The sequence below is a fragment of the Lingula anatina genome, chromosome 6, assembly GCF_051362555.1.
Source record: "Lingula anatina isolate TDL-2025a chromosome 6, LinAna3.0, whole genome shotgun sequence".
Taxonomy (NCBI): Eukaryota; Metazoa; Brachiopoda; class Lingulata; order Lingulida; family Lingulidae; genus Lingula; species Lingula anatina.
The window spans coordinates 2,056,315-2,080,576 of NC_141772.1; the positions used below are offsets into that span (position 1 = coordinate 2,056,315).

The 24,262-nt window shown below is 38.9% G+C and overlaps 3 protein-coding genes and 1 long non-coding RNA gene across 13 annotated transcripts in view; 3 read left to right on the plus strand and 1 right to left on the minus strand.

Annotated features, from left to right (window-relative positions):
- The window catches only part of LOC106172880 (uncharacterized), a 41,731-nt gene extending 34,918 nt beyond the window's left edge, over positions 1 to 6,813 (plus strand). For all 9 annotated transcript variants that reach the window (XM_087014588.1, XM_087014595.1, XM_087014592.1 and 6 more), the window contains 2 exons: positions 2,407 to 2,492; positions 2,819 to 6,813. In XM_087014588.1, coding sequence (XP_086870714.1) covers positions 2,407 to 2,492; positions 2,819 to 4,208 — 1,476 coding nt within the window. In that variant the 3' untranslated portion in view covers positions 4,209 to 6,813. The remainder of the gene's footprint in view (positions 1 to 2,406; positions 2,493 to 2,818) is intronic.
- Positions 6,814 to 7,787: 974 nt separating this feature from the next.
- On the plus strand, positions 7,788 to 17,158 carry LOC106172882 (protein mesh-like). 2 transcript variants are annotated; one of them, XM_087014357.1, is made up of 15 exons: positions 7,788 to 8,419; positions 8,840 to 9,142; positions 9,338 to 9,469; positions 9,909 to 10,080; positions 10,380 to 10,628; positions 10,866 to 11,169; positions 11,555 to 11,965; positions 12,234 to 12,502; positions 13,126 to 13,269; positions 13,511 to 13,669; positions 14,097 to 14,225; positions 14,592 to 14,717; positions 15,039 to 15,299; positions 15,742 to 15,921; positions 16,875 to 17,158. In XM_087014357.1, exons 1-15 carry the CDS (start codon positions 8,222 to 8,224, stop codon positions 16,952 to 16,954), a joined length of 3,117 nt encoding a protein of 1,038 aa, XP_086870483.1. In that variant the 5' UTR covers positions 7,788 to 8,221; the 3' UTR covers positions 16,955 to 17,158. The 2 variants fall into 2 exon arrangements, with proteins under 2 accessions (XP_086870483.1, XP_086870484.1); XM_087014358.1 differs by having other exon boundaries at positions 8,000 to 8,419; positions 13,514 to 13,669.
- Positions 17,116 to 19,338, minus strand: LOC147760980 (uncharacterized). The gene is made up of 2 exons (XR_015334895.1): positions 19,181 to 19,338; positions 17,116 to 18,778 (listed from the first exon to the last, which is right to left on the minus strand). It is a non-coding gene; the product is annotated as an uncharacterized LOC147760980 (long non-coding RNA).
- LOC147760981 (uncharacterized) lies at positions 17,546 to 24,243 on the plus strand. Its single transcript, XM_087014359.1, has 5 exons — positions 17,546 to 18,171; positions 20,222 to 20,946; positions 21,361 to 21,429; positions 23,181 to 23,285; positions 23,430 to 24,243. The coding sequence occupies exons 2-5, from the start codon at positions 20,256 to 20,258 to the stop codon at positions 23,594 to 23,596; spliced, it is 1,032 nt and encodes a 343-aa protein (XP_086870485.1). The 5' UTR covers positions 17,546 to 18,171; positions 20,222 to 20,255; the 3' UTR covers positions 23,597 to 24,243.
- Positions 24,244 to 24,262: the final 19 nt, after the last annotated feature.

Below are 24,262 nucleotides of genomic sequence, written 5' to 3' on the forward strand. Positions count from 1 at the left end.
GCTTACAAGGGTTTGGGAATGCGGCCTCTAACTTTGTTGAATTTGGCCATGATGTGGTAAGAGCGACCTAGGAATCCTGCAAAGGTTGAGGGATGAAGGCTTTGGGTGGGTGGATGTAGGTCTGTCTTCACTGGGATTGTTTGGGACTGGATATTGGTCCAATGTGTTTCATTGAGAATGTGTTTGATTAACCAGGGATTTGGTATTTGAGGCACTGTAAGGTGGTTGTACCCCATCCCCCATGCCCCTCCCCTAGGAAAGCCCTTTGGGTCTAAGATATTTCAATTCCTGGTTAATCAACCTGGTTATCAATAACACAAGCTTATTCTACTCTCAATCCAACATAATCTTGCTATAAACAAGCTTTTTTGTGATGTGGGAGCCTTTGAAGGATAGGACCAGTGGAGATATTAATGTAAAATCAGGATTATCAGTTTTCACAAGTTGTTTTTCACAATCCGAAAGTAGTCTTATATTGAACTAAAAATCTTGGCATTTTCTGTTTGTAAGTGTTTCTAAGTAGTACTTTCACAATTCACCTGCAAAAATACTTAAGAATAGTATATATAATATTGCCCAGATATTTTCATTGTCTTGTGGTCTGGATATGGTCAAGTCCCACGTAGGTACCTTGGCTGCAATATGTTCATTTTGGAAGCCATTGTTTCTTTATTACGCACCATGTTCATAACTAAAAAGCCAAGTTCCTTAGTTCAAAGTTAACTTTGGCCTTAGTGTTCATTCAGAATTAGCTTGCCCTAAAAGGTCTGTACTAACTTATGAATACAACATTGACCATGGACCATTTCTTTGCTGAAATATGGAAACCCATGAAACTCTTCATCCATTTTGCACAGACAACATTTCACCATTTTCAACTTTTGGTCTACTTTTGAATGCAGTTGATGCAGAACGTGGTAGCATTTTTATCAAATGGTTTATAAGAAGGGAGGGAAGGTAATAAGTAGAATAAACTGATTCTTGACAGGATTAGGGTTGATGTTATTTTACCCCCACATCATAGGTAGACATATGTCCGATGATTGCCATTGTGAAATCCTTGCATTCCTCCTGGCAGTAGCTCAGATAGATAGAACCCACCACCCCTCTCTGTCGTTTCCCTCAGCCTTGCAGTTGTTCTGTATGATTATTTCATTATTTTATTACTCTTTATTATTTTTGGCTGTGCTTCTGTGATTTATTTATTAATTATTATCAATTTTGAGCAAAGTTTTGATAGTGTAGATGATTTTGTCTGCATCCAAGCTTTTTTTGATTTTGTCTGCTGTTATAATGCCTGTGTGATATGAATGTTAAAAGTGCAACAGCCTCTTTAAAAGTGGAAAATAACCAATTGTTGTCACCTGCCTGCTTGTTTGATCAATGTTGTCTCACAACAAATGCCATATAGAATGTACACACTGAAGGTAACTTAAAAACTAAAATTGAATAACAGTAACCTAGTGTAGATGATCCATGTATTCACATGAAGACGTCGACTATGAAAACGACACTTTCAGAGGACACTTATTGACACAAGGAATTAAATTTGTCAAATTTCATCACATAAACTCTGCATAATTTGTATTTTGGTAATTCATCTGTACATGACATATTATTCATGAAAGTTCATACATTGGAAAGTAACTCTGAAAAGCATTTGGTCCATTTACTAGCTAGTGTCTGTGGCTAATGAATACACCAAAAGCTTGACATGCTTTCATAAGATTATACAGTATGATTAAGTTTAGATTTTCTACCCATCATGACCTGCTATGATTAGCCAAAAGATATTTATGATGCAAAGCTTTTATTAAAGCCAGTGCTTATTTTAACTGCTAATTATTGTGTATTAAGTAATGAGTGGTAGAGTGGAGCAGGATTATTTCTTAGCTGATCAGCATTTGTGTATGATTGTATGGAATATGGGAATAGCTTTAATGAATTGATTTGATTGATTTGATTTTCATAAACAGTCAACTTAACAGTACATATGTAATCATTATCTATAACTTAATTGCAGCCTGTGAATATAATTGCATTTTAAAGAAATTTAAAAAATGTAAATGGGCTTGCACTGGTACAGAATATAAAAATTTGACTTTCGACATAAGCATTTACCTATAACTTAACTGCAGCAAGTGAAAGAAATTGCTTTTCTTGCATTTTAAGGAAATTTAAAAATATTCTAATGCTTCACTTAATCCAATTTTTATCAAGCCAATAACGTTAGAAGAACAATTTTAATCTGCCTTAAAAATACTTCCGAAGTGGCCAGTGTTGTGTGTGTGAGTAGTGCGGGTCCAGACACCTGCCATGGTTTTTCTTAGTAGTCATTAGCAGTTATTTTCAGTAGTCGATGATCAGTTGTGCTAACCATGTGTGTGTGATTGTCTCCTTTGTCAGGTCCCAGAAAACCCTGGCCAGATCATGAATATGTTGTACCAAGTCCAGTACACCATGGATCCTGAATATCAGCAAATACTCTCCAGGTGAGACATTACTAAATGTTGTGTTGTTTGGAAAAAAAAAGATGGGATGACCTCTTTGCTTTGGTTTATATGAGAAGGACTCTGCCTTGTTAAACAATATATGCAGTTTCTTTTTCTGCTCCTGCTCCTGCTCAACTTTGTTGAAATATCCTGAAAAGATGTGTTTGATTCACAAAGAATGTCATATCATGTAATTGTAAAAATATGCAGTTAACTTAAAAATGAATGAAATATTGACAGTGAAAAATGCATTTAGAAATAAACATTAACTGTAAGCTGTAAAAGTGAATGTCCTCCAGTGAACAGGATTTCTTTATTTGTTACAGACACAAAGCAGAGAGGGACGACCTGATACAGAAACAGACGGGAGAACTGCACGAGTACCACAAACACAAGATGCAGCTTTTCAAGCTCCAACATCACCAACAGCAGCAGCAGCTTCTCCATCAACAACAACAACAGCAACAGCAGCATCAGGTGGGAGGGGGTGGCAGGACATCAGACACCCAACAACAACAACAACAAGCACCTGCTGGTACAGTGCCCCAGGCTGCAGAGGGGGCAGAAGTGGAGAGAAGGTCAATAGATATGCCAGACACCAAAACAGGGGCTTTGTCCCAGCAACAACAACAACAACAACAACAACAGGCTCAACACTTCAATGTTCCTGCAGCCAGTCTTTCCTACCCCCAGCTCTACCATCCAGCAATGTTCGTCCCACAGCAAGCTTCACTTCACCACCAGATGGAGACACTGATGGAGGGCAAAACCCAGAACGTCGCAGATGACTTTCTGCATTATACAGACTTTTCCCGCGCTGGCCAACAGCAGCAGCTGATGATGGAGCAGCCCAAGCCATCTCAGAGCCAGCTGAAGCAGATGCAGCAGCAGTTTGACAACATGCACGTTGGGGTGCCTGTGAAGAGGACTCAGAGTCTGAAGGGAGAGACTTGTACACAGGTTCAGCAGGTGCTTGATATTGGTCACCCCCACTCCCACCACAGTGGGTCAGCGGGCACCACACCCCAGTCCACTCCCCCTCTGACCAGAAAGTGGTCCACGGAGAGCTTGCCGCAGATGGCCACAGCTTCTACCCACCAGCCGAGTGTGGACAGCAACAGTAACAACAGCATGCCCCCTTCTGGTACCAGTATGAACTATTCCAATGTTTCCCTCCCTGAGCAGCAGTATTACACATACCACGGACATGGATCCATTAGTGGGCATTATATGGGTGCAGGTGGGGGTCAGGGGATGCCACAGCACCCACCTCCACACCCACATGGCATGCACCCAGTTCACCATGGACAGCAGATGTATGGGGCTGGGGTCCCCATGTACAGCCAGCCACTGCAACACTATGTGCATGGACAAGGTCAAATTGCAGCCCAAGGTCAAATGCATGGGCAAGGTCAAATTGCAGCCCAAGGTCAAATGCATGGCCAAGGTCAAATTGCACCCCAAGGTCAAATGCATGGACAAGGTCAAATTCCCAGTCAGGGTCAGATGCATGGGCAAGGTCAAATTGCAGCCCAAGGTCAAATGCAGGGGCAAGGTCAGATGCATGGCCAAGGTCATATTCCTGGTCAGGGTCAAATGCATGGCCAAGGTCAAATGCTGGGTCAAGGTCAAATGTCAGATGTCTGGCCAACCAGTCAAGTGACTACTTATCCTGCTCATACGATACAGGCACCATCAGCATCGCACCCAAGTTGATCCTTTCTTAGAAATGAGATGTATATATATATGAATGATTATCATTACTATGTAATCAACATCATCATGGAAATGAAAAGCTTCATGCTTCGCAAAGTGCATGCGGTGTGCATGACTTGAATTGCCAAATGTCTTTCAATGCACTGTATATGCCTTACCAGTACATGTAACTGCTTTTGTATCAAAAGGACAGTTCTTGTTTATGATGTTTGATTGTAAAAAGATTGAAGAAAAAAAAAGCATTATAGTGTGATGCAGACAAGGTGCTGAGAACATAGAGAGAGCTGTAGTAGTTCGGAGAGCACAGTGGAGAAAGGTTTATCCCAGCACACTAAGCCATGTGCAATTATCTAGTAGAGAGACGTAGGCCTAGAGCACAGTGAAGATAGGGATAACTATAGTTTTCTCAACTGAACTGAGGCTAGAATTTAGGAATAGATGGAAAATGTTTGATATATTTGGAAAAAGTGTGCATTGAACAAAGCAGATGTGAGTTCTGGAACCTGCCTCAATATGCTCTTCTAATGTTCTGCACTGATTGGATCCTGAAAACTCTCCTCCAAGGTGGCTTTAAAACTGCAGCAGTACTAGTGGTATTATTGCCATGTTTTCACATCTAGAAAACTGCACCCAAACTTGAAGATGTAGTGGGGAGATTTCCTACTCCTGAGACAATACTGTAGCTGATTGGAATAGGCAAAGTTGCTAGTTTTATCATTCAATACTATATGTCAAAATATAAGCTTGAGCAGTGTAATATCTATGACTCCATAATGCCATTTTTCTGCCATGTATCTGCCATGTATTATGACATTGCTTATAATATTTAAGGATACTGTTAACTACACTTTCAAATAGTACTGTGGATATTAAGCTTTTTGTAACACAGTTGTTATATTAGACTTCATAAATATTTAACCTTCCTACTACAATTTGCAGTGTTGACAACAAGTTACAGTCAGACTTAAAAAACTGTATTGATGCTTGTGCTGAACTATATCCCCTTGAACACGTACAGTGTAGCAAAGTTATTTAAGCATTACACAGTTTTCTTTCTGGATTGCGATGTAGAGCTACAGTGATACACATGCTGTGTTGTAGTGTACACATCACAGTGTTGACAATATTGTATACCATTGTTTACCCCCATGTACCAATACTGTTGCCAACTCGTACCCGTTTTTATGCATATTTTGCATATTGTATGGGGCAAAGCCAAGTAGGTCTTTTGGTCCTAGGTAAAATCTTCTTCTGACATTTTACAAGTCCATGCCTTTTTTGCCCTAGATTCTATTAAATCTGGATCTAAAGGTTATTTCAAGCGTAAATTAGGATTGTTTTCATTTTTGAATTTGTTGATGATAACTTATTGCTATGAAAATTAGTTCTGTATATATGACGATGCTCTCTCCAGGATAAACCAAGTTCACCCAGTGTACGTATCTCCTCCAAAATGTTACATAATTTACTTTCCTATATTTACCTTTGGTTCTCGACCTGATTTTGATTTGACATCTGCCTTGTAGCATTTTTGGCTGGAAGTACTGTTATCCTGTAGTGAGCTTAGTATGGTTGCTGATTATCAGAGGCTTCTGGCCTTTTGTCAAGTTTATTCCTCGGCATGGAGATATGAAGTCGTAATTCCGTAAATGGTATTTATGGCTGTATTGAGCAATTTCTTTCCTTATTTATTATTTCCTTATTTATTTTATTAATTAAAAAAATTAACTTGAGGCTCCTGATATATTATGGTTTTCTGATATTGTAAGGACAATATTTCAAAGGTGTTTTGTTTCTCAAGCCTGAAGAACAAATAATCGATGGTATTTTTACTTAAAGAACAGTGAATGCATCCAAGCACAGATTACTTATGATGTGTGTTTCTTGTAACTTGGATTTTCCTATATTTGACAGTGGCACGGCAGTGTATAAATTGTCACACATACTCGCAGTAGTCGCTAGTATATCGATAGCTTATTGATAAGACTCCCAAGTTGAGGCTGAGTCCCAACCTAATTGTATCACGTCTATATCTGCTAGGGGCAACACAATTGGCATTTAAATATATCTTAATAGTTGGTTTCTCTGTAGTTATATGATTTTAGGTGATGTCTGCATAAAATGCATAATCTTGGGAGTTAAAGAAAAGAGATATTAAGGAAATACACTTAATTGTGACGTAGCAGTGTAACATTTTGTCTCTAGACTGGTAGAGTATAGTTTATGAAGAAGAGGGGTCTTCTAGGGTAGAGTAGGCGGGCGCAGTTTGTACATCTTTGTATAATGTTATACATTGCCTCATTTTTGTACAGTCGAATATCATGTGATAATTTTTTTGTCATTTTTCATTTTGTATAATATTCATGATTTCCAATGCTGCTCACTTGGTGTGGCAAGCCAGCGTGTTGTATGAAGAGAATATGGTGCAAACGGTATGAAGATGGGTTATATTGATTGCTGAATTTTCATTATTTAAGTATTTGAATTTATTGAAAGGGATTAACTAGTTCTATGATATTGATGTTATAAGTTTGGTTTAAGCTGACGGCTTTTTGTACAGAATTGCGATCCTGTCGGTGAAGAAAAAATGTTATTTATCAAGAAATACGTTGTTTTGTTTTTCTTTAATTCCTTAAAATCAGAGGTATATTGCTTATAATAATATAATTATTGATTTCTTTTGAGAAAGGGGTGTGTTACTCTTATCCAAATCTATTCTTGAAATCTATTTTCACCCACCAGGAATCGGGGGGCGGGGGGGGGGGACTTAAATTTAGTTTTTGCTTCAATTTTTTTCAGTGTAACACGAGGGAAATGACCAACAGGCTTTTCTTTAATGAACTATTTAAAAGTTTTTAAAAATTTAATTGGGTGACTATTACCTTACACTCGTGATCAATAATTGCCGCTGAAGTTCTTAAAAATCGGACAAGAATGGCTTTCTGCTTCTTGATTGTGTTAGCTGCTGTAACTAAAACACTGAGGGCTCCAGATCCCGCTCTGATATTAAGGGCCTGTTAAATGTATAGACAGTGCAATTATTTAGTAACCGACTACTAGCGCATCCTGCAAACAGATAGTAGCAGCGTGCGACCAGGCGGCTTTTTTGTTTGGAGGTGATGCTTGTACGTGAACACCTAATCCCCAAAGTATTACGTGTCTATTTGTTACCCTCTACCAGGGCGACTGATAGATTTTTCACAGATATTCACAGGTATGTCTCTAGATAGATGGTCATTTTGGTTCAAACTCAGTTTGGTTCAAACTCAAAAACTGAAAAGCATGCATTGAACCATGTTGGAAGAAAGACCACATTGGATTTTTTAAACCTACAATTGAACAATGTTTTCAGTTTTTATTCTCTAAACTTGAAAAGCGGATATGGTAAATGCCAGTGCATTTGTCTTACTGAGCACAAAAATGAAAATGGGATTTAGTTTTTTTCGGTTTCAGCACATGTAACTGACTTCTTTCTAGGACTCAATATTCAGTCCTATATTGGATATTGAGTCCTAGTTTCTATCAATATCTACATCAAAACTGAAATATTCAACCTGATAAGAAGTAGTGAAGTACACATTTAATTTCCCGTAACACAAATAAGTATATTTTTGGCCAAGTAAGGTAGTGGTTCAGATTTAAACTGTTCGATTCAAAGATATAATATTTACCGTTGCCTTCGCAACTCTGCTTCCTGACTGACGTGGCTAAAAACGTAAAGCCGCACCTAGAGGCGTCTACAGTTAACTCCGGCCAAATCCGGATACGGTCATGTCTGTGAAGGCTCTTGACGTCATCACAGCGGAAGGACAGTCCCACCTCGCTATCAGTACCGAACACCCGACCTAAACCGCGTCTGTCACAATGAGATTATCTTCTTTTTAAAGTGAAAACCCGCATACCTTTAGATCTAAACGAACGAGTCATCTATACACCCATCTTGAAAGGAATTAGAAGTTTTAGTTTTTATTTTGGATGGATGTAACCGGGCCCTGAAGTTTTGGACATAAAAAATGGACTTAGTTGCGTGTTTGTTGTGTTTGCTTATTTCCAGTAGGTCTTGGCAGAGTTCATGGGCATCGGGGGTACTCTACCCTCACGGGACGACGGAGGGGGACGCGGTGGCACCTAAGAACGACGATGGTAGCACGGGAATGATTCACATCACCGTAGAATTCCCTTACTTTGACAGCCTCCATACATCACTCTATGTAAGTCACTATACGACAGTTTACAGTATGTACATTTTATTGTCGTGTCGTTTTATTTGTAGCGTTTATAAATTGTGACTTGACACTATACTGTAAATTTTTAGGGCCCCTTGCCATTTTTTGTCGAATGTGCCATAAAATGGATTATTATTATTATTATTATTATTATTATTAAGAACGCTAATAAAACTTAAGATTTGGCCTACCTGTACTTTTATCAACACATCAAATTGAACTAAGCACTCCTGATGATAAAATTTGCGTTTTAGCAAATAAATACATATGTACGGATGGAACCTTCCTAAAACCAGCATTCTCGAGCCAACCCCCAACATTGCTTCAATCCAAAACCTCCACCACTTTCACCAGTTGTATTCGGAATATTGTAATAAAAACTGCCTTTCGTCTTACTTCGCTCAGGTGGACACAAATGGCGCCATCTCGTTCCTCCGAGAGGTCAGCCAGTACACCCCGGACGCCTTCCCCCTGGGGAACAACTGGCGTCTCATAACGCCATTCTGGGCAGACGTCGACACCAGGTACAACCACGGCGGCGTTTACTACCGGCAGACGACAGATGCCACCATTTTAGAGCGCGCTAATGGTGACGTCAGGGGGGCATTCTTGTCTCAGGGACGTTTTGAAGCTACGTGGGCTTTTGTTTGTACGTGGGCGAACGTGACTTATTACAGAAGGAACGAAGATACAGCTGCGACATCAAACGTGAGTGGTGTCACATTAGAAAGCTGCTTTTAAGTATTTTTTTACTCATGTATAATGAAAATGATGAATATGTAGGCCTATCAAAGGCATGTGTACTTTCCCTAAAATATATATCGAATATGACATTTTTAACGTTTTACCCAAGAAAAATGACACTCCTATGTTTTAAAACTAACGTTTTTCATTATTTCACAGACGAATACCTTCCAAGCAGTCTTAGTGACAGACGAAATACACTCTTTCGTCATCTTCAACTATGACGTCATCACCTGGACCACGGGGTCTGCCAGCGGGGGGTCGTCAGGTACAGGGGGGACTCCAGCGCAGGTCAGGGAAAGAAAACTTATTTTTTAATCATGAGACAATAGTGACTTCAAATATGTATATGCTTCCCCACATGCTTAGTAACAAGTCAGATCTATCGAAGCATCCACGATTTAGATCTCTTTGACAAAATTTCATGATGGTCAGCCAATATTATACCAGTACATATTAAGAAAGCCTTTATGTTATATTTGGCGCCGATTATATTTAAGAATCGTTAAGTTATGGGGCTTCGTTTGGTCAAAATATACAGACCTGAATGGGATTTAGCAGGTTTGGGTCTTGATCAATATATATTGGACGACAGTTTTATTTTGATATATTAACCCACATACGAAGCATGTTATCTGTCGAGAAAATATTTCATGTACGGCCCACATAAACCGGAACTGTGCATATACATATCGGGTCTTGGGTTAACCAATCATCTTTCCATTTCTAGGCTGGATTCAACGCTGGTGACGGTAAGCGTTATTTCAGCGTTCCAGGCTCGCGGACGGCCGCCATCATAGACGTGGAGAACACCACGAATGTTGGTGTACCGGGACGCTGGGTGTTTCAGGTAGATAACGCGGAGGTCACTGCTGCGGGGGACTGTAGTAGTAGTAGTAGAGGTACGTTATCTGACAAGCCAGCATTTTTCTGTTTGATTTTCTAACTGAGTGTAAGGGCTTCATAAATGTCCACATTTCTGTTTATATATATCATAAATATGCATCGATCTTGAACATAAAAACAGACTATTATTTAATTCTTATCTAATACACGTATATACAGCTTCAACCACACAATGATGTGCTGCTGGTATAAGTTCTGTGGTAGCGCCGTCTAAGTAAGGCTAAGCTAAGCAGTATGGCTTATGTTTTTTTTTTTTTGGTAAGTGACACCACAATATTTCAGTGAACTATTACAGGAGGTCTTGTGGTTTCCCCAATCCAGGGTCTCATATACGGTGGAACAGAGGTCTTTATGTCAGGTCCTTGCTTCAATGAAACCGATGACCTTGTATGCAAATTTGGAGGTCAAGTGGTACCCGGATACTACGTCAGCGAATTGCGCGCGAAGTGCTTCGCCCCGCCGTTGTTCAACAAACAGCGCGTCAGCTTCCAATTGTCCACTGACGCTGGGAAGTCTTTTAGATATAGAGCGTTTTTCATTCCAAGTAAGACGCATGAGTTTGAATGAATTATTTCCGAAGGGTTCTAAATTAAATTAACGTTTTTTAAGTATTTATGCGTTCACTTGTACTCACATCTGTTTCTTAAGCAACTTTTCTCGTTAATCAAAGACCTATCTCGAAAATTTAGAATATAACCATACTAAAAATTGCCTTTGTGTTAAATAACATCTACTGGTGTCTCACAAGTCAAGTTGAGCACGTGGCTTTTTCCTTCTCCAGCGTACCATTATGACGTAGAGTATGACGTAGTGCGCGCTAACAGAGCGGCCTGGGATAATGGCGGTCCATACGTTATTAGGTGGGAAGTTGAGAAGCTTAACACATCGCTGGTTGATATCGACCTTTTAGCCATAAGTAACGATGACAATGGACAGGTTGAATTACACTGGATCCCTGTGACGAGAGGGATGGCAAACTCCGGCACTGCTCGTCTTGGGGAGTTGATACAAGTGGCGCCCCTGGCGGCATTAAGTGGAGCCATACGTGTGTCGTCTGCTGGATCAGCGGTGGAGGAAAAGAACACGTGAGATTTTTTTTAACATTTGAAAATAATTTGTGGAATAACAATGATTTGTAGAATACGTGAATGTATACCTTTTTATACAACGATTTCTACTTTTTACTTTCTACGTGTAGGCTATAGGTCTATATTGTTGTATAATAAGATCAATTATGGCTGCTTGCAATAACAACTTTTTGTCAAAACATAATCAAATATAAATGAAGACGCTTCCCAAATTCATGGTTGATTAATGATTTAACAATTGACCGAGATCCGTATATGACGTAAGACCAATGTCCACACCAGATGAATGAAGTCACGCGCCGTCAAGTTGAACATGATGGCGATACAATCTGCTATTTTATCTTCAGATAATGTTATTGCATTTTTCTTTGAAACCCGCCAGATCTCCAGTCCTGTGGTCGGACCTTCATACCTTGGAATGGTACGCGCATGCATACATTACAGCCGTCTTGCTGGGACAAACGAAAAACGCGGAACATACATCTTTTATAGATGACGTTATTCCTGACCTCAGAGACCGGCTGCGATCAACTCCCAAGAATTGGGAATCCATCATATCAGCATTGAAAGTTTACCGAAAAGACATTGCCGGTTCTGTCTGCAGATCTTGGTTTGCCAAAGATAGAGACGTTCCGTTGCCTGGAGACCTCCCACCATGCCCCTGTACGCTCCAGCAGGCACTGAGAGATAGAGGGCGCTATGGTCCAGACCCTACTTGCTACCAGGAGTCCTATGCATATAATTGTGAGCTGAACCCCGGCGCCGAGCACTGTGTTATATCAAGTGGTTGTAGGTTAGTGTGGGTTTTTGTTTGATTTCTGTAATGTCACAAATGTTTAGAGTTATGTAAAAACATATTCACGAGTAGTCCAAATTGTAATATAACTGTTTTAACTTCCCGCAATTTTAGAGTAGTGCATTTGATAATTTGTGCTCCGTTTGATTCCCGCTCTTGTTTTACAACATTTACAAAAAAAAAAAAAAAAAAAAAAAACCTAAGCTGCAATAGCTATAGTTCTAAATATTAAAACTATTTTTACCATGGTTGGAACAATTTTCAGCCAATCAGGAGGAGCCATGCAATGCTGCTATGACGGAAAAGGCCGACTTCTCAATGTAGCCGACTGGGAAATCGGAGGCGGGACCTTAGACCGAGCCCATATGACATGTTCACATCCCCACCAAGTCCCTTACGTGTCTCACTTTGTAAACGATGTGGCGCCCCAGCATTTCTGCTGCCTGTGGTCTGAAAGCCAGGATCTCTGCAGGAGCACGTACTTCCGCCGGAGACCGTCACGTGACTGCAAGGGATATGTGCCACCAAGAATAGGTATGAAGTGGCCAAGGCTATAGAACTCCTTTACCTCTAACCTTTCAGATACAGGCCCGTAGCCAGGGGGGTCCGGGGGGTTCGAAAGAACCCCCCTTTTTGCTGGAAAAAGGTCCACTCTGGGTAAAATTTGACCTAGGTACATGGGGATTATATGGTAAAAGGTCCACTTTTTCAGAAAAAGACCCCCCCCTTCAAATTGCTGGCTACGAGCCTGAGATATATGGCCATGCGTGAAAACCTTACACAAGTTTATCGAGTTAAAATGTCCATGGCCCCAATTTAAGGCAACAATTAGCATTAACTCAGGCATTCATGGCTGGTGATTTATGATTGGTCGTTCGGAGGGTACATCTACATAACATTTACTGTTATTTTTCAATGCGAGAAGTACTCAGAGATACGTGTAGCTAGGTCACGCTCAATGTTTCTCCCTCAACAAAAGCCACTAAATGCAATTACCAAACACACAAAACAAAAATTCGAATAAGTTTGAAATCGGCCTTTTTATGTTGGATACTATTTTAAAAGCACAAGGTGATCTGCAAAGTTATAAAATGGGGTGTTCGAAGTCCTGACAGATATATTTTAGTTTCCAATTTATTGTGCGCTTTCATTTTCAGTTGGCGCCTTTGGTGATCTTCACATGGTGACTTTGGACGGTACCTTCTACACCTTTAACGGGTTGGGAGAATACGTCATTATGCAAACAAAGGACAAACGTTTTGTGATACAAGGGCGCACACAACAAATACCAACTTCTAGAGGTACGACAAATATTATATTGATTAATAAATACATTTGTTTGACCTTCGTCTGTAATATGGTCTGTAGTGGCATTGTAGGTGAAGAAATGGGATTTTGAATGATCTATATCACCGGCTATTAAAGTTGCAACGTCATATGGCGTCATATGCAAAGGAGTTAAAGCGTGTAAAATACATTCTAGAGATCGACATCCATAACACTTTCTTAAAATTGCATCCTTTAAAACACGTATTTTTCAAGCAGGAATCATGACACGAGCGACAGCTTTGACGTCATTGGCTGTGACGTCAGGTGACGGCCACGTGATTGAAGTGAACACGACTGACCGAAGACCCATCAATGTTTTGGTGGACAGTAAGAGAGTCGAATACAATGATTTAGCCCTGGGTTTTATGACAGGTACGTCGTGCCCATATGCGGTATAACATACCTTGTGGCTTGTGTAACCGCTAAAATTGTCAGCGGCTGTACGGGTTGATCAGAAGCGCAAATTGTACATTAACTTTTAGTCTGTCGACATTGCACCGCCATCAATCTTTCTTCTTTTTATTTTTCAAAATGGGAAAACAGTTACACACTGGACGAGTCCTGTAACAGCTACACAATAATAATACCAGTACATGTGGATGTCAAATTTTACTGGTGGCTCTTCTTATTTTCGAAAAAATGTTTTAAGTATTTAAGATTATTTTAGTGATGATTTCATTACCAGATAACCGCCTAAGGTAGTGAGCAAGGGTAAGACAGCTAATATATATGTGAACTAAACCATGTAGATAGTTGTACTAGTATATATAAAGGCTCATTAACTTTTTCTTCGCATTAGGTGTTTCTTTTCATACACAGAACACTACAGCACTGGGGATCAGTCTGCAGCAGTTGGGCGTGTACTTGGAGATACAGTCCGCGGCTGGTTTCCTCAATCTGAAGCTCTTCTTGCCAGCCACATTTAAAGGTAACTTTGCACTGGTTTAGGGCTCTGGCTAGAAGAATCAGTTGAGAATAGAGAGATAACAAGGCCATTGTAAGTGTTAGAAGTTGGTAATGTTTTTTTTTTCAGTGTTATTTAAAAGCAGAACCGCCTACTGAGGTACTGGTTCGGCATCTAATATTTTGTTCTTAAATATTGCTGTTGCCATTTTCTGATTAATATCTTACGAGAAACATTTTATTCGCTTTTTCCTCATTAGAAAATGGATATGTAAGTAAGAACTTGGTCTTGTGGCGTGAGAATCTTTAAGGGGAAAAAATCTTTGTCAAATGGTACACGTGTCTTGAGTGTTTTAATAAATTAATCTTGTATACTGCTGCACTCTCCAAGGTAAGACTCAGGGATTGGTTGGAACCTGGAATGACGACCCTGATGATGACTTCATGGCCAGGAGTGGTACAGTGGTGCCATCTAACGCCACAACCAGAAACATCCATGTGAACTTTGGAGAGACATGTAAGTCGGGTTCATGGCAGTGAAGGGGAATGTCAAATAACTCTTTGAAGTGTATAAGTTTAATGATCAGATAATTCTGGAGAGATTGGCTTGCCTTTTGGCTGTAGATAGAGAACTACGCACATTAATTAAAAAAGGGCAAAGAAGTTGAATGCGTTATAGTTTTAAAAACACTTAAATGGATTTTCAACGCAACACATTATCACTAGGGGTATTGCTTGTAAAAATAAATAAGGTCGTGCTTTCCGGCAGATGTGTAAAAACTAAATTGTGAACTCTTTTGAAAGAAATAAGCGACGATGCAATTTTTTCATTTTCTAGGGAGGACGGAAGAAAACACCAGTATATTTACCTACTACAACGGCACGAGCCACGCGGATTACCAAGACCTGAACTTTGAGCCGCTGTATGAAATACCGTTTGATTTTCAGTCCAATGAGACCCGCCAGAGGGCGACACAAGTCTGCGGCACAATCCAGCAATGTCTGTTTGACTTTCTGATGACCGAGAGAGAGGACGTCGCCATAGCAACGCGGGAATTTGTGCTCGGGATTGAAAAAGCTGTGAATGATACCAAGCCGAGTGAGTTGCACGATATATTCAGATCTTCTCATGATCAGCCTTGACACTATTTTTTTAAACTTTTTGTAACTCATACTGCACAGCACCGACTTTATACAATACTGCAGTAACTGCATGTCCCCACTCGCTACTGCCATTGCACTTTATTTTAGTATTTTAATACTAAAATTAAAATGCAGTTCTAGGCCTAACTGATATCTTTGACCAACATGTGGTATAGTAAAAATGATAGGTAATACACGAAAGAAGTAGTACTTACAAAAATGGTATTTTTAGATGGTCGTTTTTTAAAAAGTTTCTCTCATCAAAATTATAGAAGCCCGATGATTGTTATCACAGCTCATATGTTATCAGGATTTTGCACCGTTGCAGTGCATGTAGATATCATAATCAAAACAACAGGTAGTCAACACTTCATTTCCAACTAAATTTTTTTTTTCAGTTGTGACTTGCGGATATCTTGCGACGCCGCTGAACGGGACCAAACGCTCCATAGGTTATTTCGCAGGCAATGAGGTGACCTTTAGATGCAATGAAGGTCACACGTTGATGGGCTCATCAGTAAGGCGGTGTCTAACTAGCGGAGAGTGGGACGGTAGAAAAACACAGTGCAGAGCATCAGGTTTGTCTTGTCAGGATCTGTTCACAAGCAACCTGATCCACAGGCTAACTGAGCCGCGGATGAAATATGGCGCACACCTGAAAGCAAGCCACAAAATCTCCAAAAGTATTCCCCTCCTCCCACTTGCGCCGTAATTACATGTAAATTACGACAAGCGTGAAAGTGGGTCGCGCCATATTTGATACGAGGCTCAGTTTAGTTGTGAGCAGAACCCTAGATAACTTTTAATGCAAAATCCGTTGTACATAATAACGTATGTCAAGCAGGAGGTCCTTGCATTTCAGTGGACACTGGGAACTCAACGGGAACCGGCTGGGTGCATGATGACACTACCCTTTTGTATGCAAAATCCAATGCTGTACAGTACAGTAGTATGCTCAAAGTACTAGTAGCCAGAGAAATGTCTGTAAATATCTAGGACTGACCTTAACTCTGTGGACCTGTGATACCTCTCTACTACAATGTATCAGAATACTTCCCTTAGTTTCATTCCAGCATCTGCTTATATTCTAGATATTGGAATAGCAGCGCATGCTGGTATATAGGCAGTGGGGTTTTCAGTGTTTTGTGAAACTTTGGCTGAGTAAGAGTCAATTAAGCGGTAATTTTTATTCCGCGCTAAAGTAAACTTAAGCCTGTGTCCAGAATAGAAATCATCGTACTGGCAGGATCTATCTATCTCATCGGGGATTCACGCTGAAGGCGCAGTCAATGTAATTAGATTAATTGTCTAACTCACACCCGTTTGCAGTATTGGTCGAAATGAGTAAAACGTTTTGATGTTGATAGTAACTTTTAAATAAAAGGAAAATATGAGCGAGTAGCTACTATACAGATTTGTTTCTAAAACCCTAAAAACGTTTCGTTTATATCAGGTATAAGTCAAAGTAATTGCTTGTCTGACAAGAAGTTTATTTACCGTGGGTTAAAATCAGATATTTCAATTATTTCAGGTACCGCACAGCTTTCATATGACAGTTTTCTCCTCCATCTGGTTTTGGCGCTCATTGTGACAAAAGACATGGTGCTATGAACTATGGGATATCACGTTTCTATAGTAACAGGGTATGCAGCACGGAGCAGTGTGACGTTCGTTCGAGTGCGGAAATGTGGCGAACATTAAACTTGAATAAAAGCATGACGATCATTTGTTACATTCTACAGTTATTGATACAAAGCTTGTAAAAAAACACGCAGTTTTAATATTTATTATCAAAATAAAATAATCACTACGCTATCTTATGTTGTCTTTCTTTTACAAACCATTTCTCTTTACCGCTGTGAACGTACTCTCACTTTTAGCGAATTGAACGGGACGCAGGTTGGGCGGGGTATCATATGGGGTAAAGGTGGGGTCTCATCTAATTATTTTCTCATTTTACTTTGACCAAGTTTTCTTTAACAAATACATATAGAGTTTTTAAAAATTCAGGTATGACGTTCCTGCCCGAGCGCTTAGGAATACAGCTCTAAATGCCGCATGCGCAGCACAACTATTATTGTATCACTACAAAGTTATAGCTTCCTGCGCAAGCAGTTCCCAGCCAGGATAAATTAATTCAACTCTAATTCATTAAATTCAAATTCGCTAAAAAAGAGTTGTTTTCAGTTGCTCAGTTTTTCACACTCACGCACCCCACGCCTTGGTTTCTCACGTGGAGCACGTAGCCTACACAGAACATGTCCCAGTGTCGAGTACAGCAGCAACCACACAAAGGTGCATATTGTCAAAGCGCGTAATGTCAATGCCGCTGCATACCTTTCATTCAAGCGATTCAATTGATTTAGTTCACTTTGGGTCAACCTAGCAAAACCGAGTTATTATAAGGCAAATATCGCTCGAAATCACGAAAGGTTGATAACTGAAATGTTAGTAATGAACAGATAAGTGTATATGACATAAGAGCCTGATGCTAAGATAGAGATAGCGCATATTACTGGATCAAAGGAATCGCCTTTGGAAATATACACGGAGGGTGCGAAACTGAAAATATTTTATGACGCAGCTCTATTTATGTCAACAACATCACCTGACATTTTTCGATGGGCGCCATTTTATTCACCTTCCCTGGGCAAATTTTGTCGGAATTCAAGACTTAACGTAAAATATGACTTGACTTTAGCATGTGAACTGTACTTGGCAACCTGCAAACGTTGGTTTTATCTGCGGAGTAGAGACGATCTTACCTTGATGAAGTTTTTTCGAGAATTAGGTGTGAAACCGGCCGCTGAACGTTCGAAGTTTTAAAGGTACAGTATGAGGCTTATACCTTATATCAAGGATGAGGCTTACTACTACACGCACAATCAACTTTTCCTATACCACTACTACTGACACTAATAAAGCAATAATAAAAAATAATAATACACGAAAGATCTGTTTTTAGTCCATCATTTAAAAACACCAATGACAAAGCATAAAGTTATTTGTCTTCAGTCAGTAGCTTATAATGACAAGTGATGTTACCTGCAATATTTCGATATCTTGAGCATTCTCATTAGGCAATGGGGCCTGCAGGTGAATAACCTTATCCAAGAGTCTCTTATACCCCACCTACTGTCTTAATAAAAGGCTAGTATAGGTCTGGGAGGATGGCCACATCATTTCTGTTGAGTGTGGTCCCTGTCTTCTTGTTGTGTATGGCTTCCAGGCTTTCTGTAGTGGTTTCACTGTAAATACCTTGATTTTGTCAATAATTTGATTTTTTCAGATTATTTCCGATTTTGGTTCATCGTTAACTTGTCTCGTTTGTCGGTTGATTTTTGGTGTTCTGCTATCTCTCAGCCTCTGAGTTTCACAAACACGTATGTTTATCTCACCACATCCTTCACATTCCACGTAATAGACTACCCCATCCTGTAAAATGAAGAATATTTTACTTTATTCTCATAATATAACACAACTGATTAATTTCTTCTTTGATAAAGAACAATTTATTAACACGATCGAGATGCATTAAGTTTCCTATTTTTTTCCTGACAACAAATGCTACTTTTACAATAATTTAGATAACGTTCTTTAGACTTGATTCCTTGGTCTGTTATACCAGATACAACTGTCGGTTAAACATATTACCACTTGTTGTGGTTGAGAACTTTTCTGAGTATTCTATAATTGCTCCATTTTATACAAAAAAAAAAAAAAAAAAAGAAAAAAATTAATCCAATTTGTAGAAACTCGTTCAGATGGTGACCTTTGTTATCAGTCGTTTCTAAAACGCAATATTGAATTTGATGAAGATGTCACAAATCACTGTACCCGAATTTATCGAATTTTGTCGTACTGTTGGGCGATATATTCTTACTATTAAGCCATAATTCCAAGTACGTGTTAGATTGGCACCTGAAATAATCTGAAATAAAGCTTGATTAGGTGCAAAAAGGGGACCATTTTGCACTTAAACGCAAAACAATCAACCACTGTACGTTCCCATGCAGCGTTTTGTTTTCTCTCCTGAATCGCGTGCACAAAACATCAGTCTGTGTTGAGCACAATAGCAACGACACAAAAGTTCTTTCAAAGCGCATAATGTCAATACCGCTGTATGCTTTTCAGTCAGTTGGGTCAATAGAGCAAGTTGGCATTGGGTCACCTAATAATACAATGCCATTGTTCTGTGAATTATAAATTATAAATCTTAAATGATACCAATGGTCTGGTCATATGAACGATATAAAAAGTTGATAGCAAGACTCTGGTACCTCATGCATATCAATCACAGGGAGCAATTTTGAGAATATTAGATGGAAATTTAACACTGAAAATATTTTATGACACAATGTCAACAACATCACCTGGCAGCCTTTGACATAAAAGTACCTTGGCATGAATGATCGATGCATTAAAGTGTCTCAGGACAAAAAAAAAGATTTTCCCTAGATCTGGACCTCCCACTGATGTTAGAGCATTAAGGTCCAATAATGCATAAAAATGGAAGATCCTTTTGGAGTAATTATTTCCCAACTTCTGCACTATTTCTATGCCATTTTTTGATCAAGTGTATACGAAGTGTAGAAATGCACATGCTAATAAGAACCACATCACTCTTTGTCATCATCATCATAATGCGCCCTGCCCCTTAACGTTTACATCCAGCGTTTATTCTGCCCCAGCATTCAGCAAGCCTATGATTTTGTCACATTTATTTAGGATTTAGGATTTTGTTTCTCCTGGCTGTTTCCATTTGCTGTATTCAATCTCTTCACATTGAAATATTATTAATTAACTTTGTTTAAAAAGCTGATGATATAATCGGACCAACACTGACTGGTAAAGTTTACATCTCCAATTACATTCCAGGGGGGTAGGTAAGGACGTAGAAGTGACAGGAACCATGGCAACAGCAATAGAGTCATACACCGGCTCTGGCCAGGAGAATTATTTCCGTTTGTGCATTTTAATTGTTGATCGTGCCCTGGCGGTCTTGCAACATGTTCTTCAGGAAGAGCTTACGAAAAAGTACCCCAGTTTGTTTGACCTCAACACCAGTTTGTTATGTGGGGTGCTTGGTGATGGAACTGTCAGGAAAACACTGTTTAGATTACCACGAGGAGTATTTAATAAGCAGCAAAAAGACCAACTGTATCCTGCTGGAAATCCCTCCACATCAGTAACTGTTGGTGATTTAGACATCACACTGACTGTTCTCTTGCTGAGGAACATCACAACATTGAATACTAAGACCAAAGCATGGGACAACCCCTCTGACAGCGATAAATCAACAGAAGCCGAGATTGGGCGAGTTAAAAGATATCGGAATGTTGAGTATGCTCATATAAAAGAGGCAGCAATCAGCTTGGATGTATTCCGAGAAAAATTCTCCGGTCTCAAGTCCAGTCTCCTGGCTCTCTCTGGCAGGTACAGTGGTGAGGAATACGACGCCATTTTGCACAGACCTCTTGACACTGGTTTATTTAAGGATTACCAAGATGTTATGAACAAACTGTACAATTATGACAAAGAGGTGAAAGAGTGGATGATGGAGAATCATGATATGCTCAAGGAAATCGGATTAATTACAAAAGGTACATACTTTGTTCTTTTAGATGCTTTCCTCACATAAAACTCATTGATACACATACACTGTACATGTATGTGTTCGTAATTTACATTTTGTTTGGGAGCATCTTTACTTCAAACATTTTCTTGGGTGTGAATGAGGTCAATATATTGATTGTGGCAGCAGCATCAGGCCTTCAAATGGAAAACAATATCTTTTCTTAGAATTCTCTTTTGAACATTCATACCTAAATATGTGATATATTTGTATTTTCTTTACCAAACCTTTTGAGAGAATTAGTAGATTGAAAGTAGTGGTAGTGTTAACAGCATACTAGTAATTCAGATGAAATGCGATCGTCACTCTTAAAGTCTTCAATTGGATTTTAATACATGTTTTTTGAGAACTGCATATACAGTGAAGTTGTGTTTGTTTACAGACATTCAGGAAAAAGTTCAGGTGCTTTATGACAGGAATCAAGATGCACCAGCACGTCGGATAAGTACAGGTAATATAGTACAGTAAATGTCAGGTTCAAAAATGGATGTATAAATGTATGGAATTATATCATGTCTACTGCTCTTTGGCATGAATATGGCATGTAATACCATATAATTTGCAAGTGACATTAATAGAGTGACTTTATTTTAAAGATATATCAGTAGCATTTATATTTTAATACAATTGTATGTGAGGAACCGTTTTGATTAGCGGTTGAAGCAGGGTCCTGGTCAGGCAGAGAACGATATTGTAGGTTTGATAGCACTCAGCGCCTCATACGGCAGCGGGGCTGTATCCTCCCCAGTGAGGTGAGATCGTTTACACAGAATGTAATGACCAGTTGCCTGACTATTTGTTATGAATAGTTGTGAAAAAACATCGATAGCTCTTCAGGTGAGGTATATATGTTTTAAACCGAAAACAATTTCAAAACAAACATGTCATCATCTCGAATGAACAAATTCTCCCCGATGCATTTTCTTATGTGACAGCATTATCTCACAACATTATAACGTTTAATTCTGCACTTTCTAAATGGATCAGGGAAATAAAATAGATCCTAGCTTACGCATCAGTCTACCTTAAATCGCCCTTTCATCAGTCAAAACACACAAGCCACTGAGTAAAGTGCATGCATGTTACCTATAAAACTGAGCTGACTTATTATACCTAAAGGATGAGTTAACAAACTCCCAATAACAACCCATACCCATTAACTTTTCTTTCTTGAGTTGTTTAACTCCTAGTGGAGCCATGTGAAGCAAATTTCGGTTTTATTCTTTAACCGGCATTTTATATATCTCCATTTGTATAAAAAGAGATTCCCAATATATAGATCCATTTGAAGAAAACAGAAAAATGAAGTTGAAATGACATTTTGTTCTCAACTTTCAATAATATTTTCATGATGCCAGGTAACGAAGGTTTTGCAAATTAATTTCTAAGAGAATGCAATTTTGCCGTGTTTTGTGTGACATGGAAATATTGGACATAATTGAATATAACTGTTATTGCAAAAATACTACAAAAAACATCAAACAACTAAAAATAATGACCTCCGACAATAGATATCACAGAGTTTTTTTAAATTTTTAAATGCCGAAGGACACTACGGAAATAGCCACAATATATTATTATGTTATTGCCAAAAGGACGCACTTGTAAAGCTCGATATTTACAAAATAAACTTCCTCTTTGATAAAAAAAAAACACTAGCTGAGCATGTTTTCTGAAGGCAATGCTCCGTTTACGCCATTTTGATGGTCTGTCCGAAAACTTGCATTTAATTTACACATGGGCTTTTCAAGTATCTGACTTTGAATTTCTACTGGTCTGAGGCCATTTTCTTTAATTAAAATTTCGAAATCTATACATTAGAGGTGCATACTCAAAAACCCATACATTGTATTTTAAGCTACATGTACTACATTATAATTTAAATGATAACATATATTCTGTTCACTTTAAAAGTTAATTGGAGTTTCACTGTATGTGTTAAGTTATGTCACTGCTTCAATCAGTTTTGTAATTTATATTCTGTCCATATGACACCTTGGCTGCTGTGATTTTTATGACCATGTCAATCATTTATATATTTCATGACTTATTGATCATCACCCATTTAACTTAATCTGTTCCAGGAAGCAGTTACTTGTACTTGCTTGAAAACCACTTTTCAATTCAGATAGACCATCTATCCAAGTAATATTACTGTAGATATGCACATGTATAAACCATTTATATTTCCCTCCAAATCAGGTTCTCGAAGCAGATCATCATCTGACAGTGACGATTCTCCAGCACCCTCAACTTCCACAAGTAGCCAAAAACCTGGACGTCACCACAGGAAGAGTGCTCAAGGAAGTAAGATTGAGAAAATTGAAAATAAATATTGTATGCTCATTGTATCTGTGCCAGATTGTTTATCAAAACATGGTTTCTGTAATAGTGATACCGATATACAGATATGCAGACGTAAGTTGCTAACAATATTTCCCTCCAAACCAGGATCTCGAAGTAGATCTTCCACTGTGTCTGACAAGGAATCTCCAGCACCCGCAAATTCCGCAACTGGCCAAAGATCTGGAGACCCAGAACAGAGCCATAGACGTGGTAAGACCCGGGAAATTAGAAATATTCAAATTTTGTGTGCTTATTTTTTTACGTTACGATAAATTATCCACAAACCTTAACGTTTGTATAAAATTTTAATAGCAATCAAGAGAAGATGGGATTTAGTATGGTGTTCTTTTCACATGGCCCTAAGTCTACGTATGTTATAATATTATTATTCAGCGTTTTATTTATTTGTTAGTAAAGGGTGGGGGAAGTTCAGTGGAAGTTGGAAAAATATATTTAAATATTGTACAACATGTGTATTTAAATATCATTCATTTGTGTTTTACATATAGAATTTGAGTGTTTGCACAATATATTCACCAAGAAAACAAACTTAAATGCATTTCTGTGTGTGTGTTTTGTGTGTGTGTGTCTGCACATTTTTGCGTGAATGTGTATGTGTGCCTGTGTGAACGGGCGTGTGTCCGTATGTTTGTGCATGTAAACGTGTGTTTTTGTGAATACACACGCGTTTGTGTGTGATCACATCAGGATATATCATGACTATTACATATTTGCCATCATAATGGGCCACATAATTTTGCATTGGGTGCAAAACTGAAAGTAAGATGTATAAAAGTATTGTCCCCTTTCAATATGGCTGTGATAATGCTTCAAATTACCACAGTAACGGTACACGAGTCCTTTTACACTGTATATTCTACGGCACTAGAAACCAACGTGAAGTTTATGTTCTATGCACCTTTTCTCACTATCTTTAA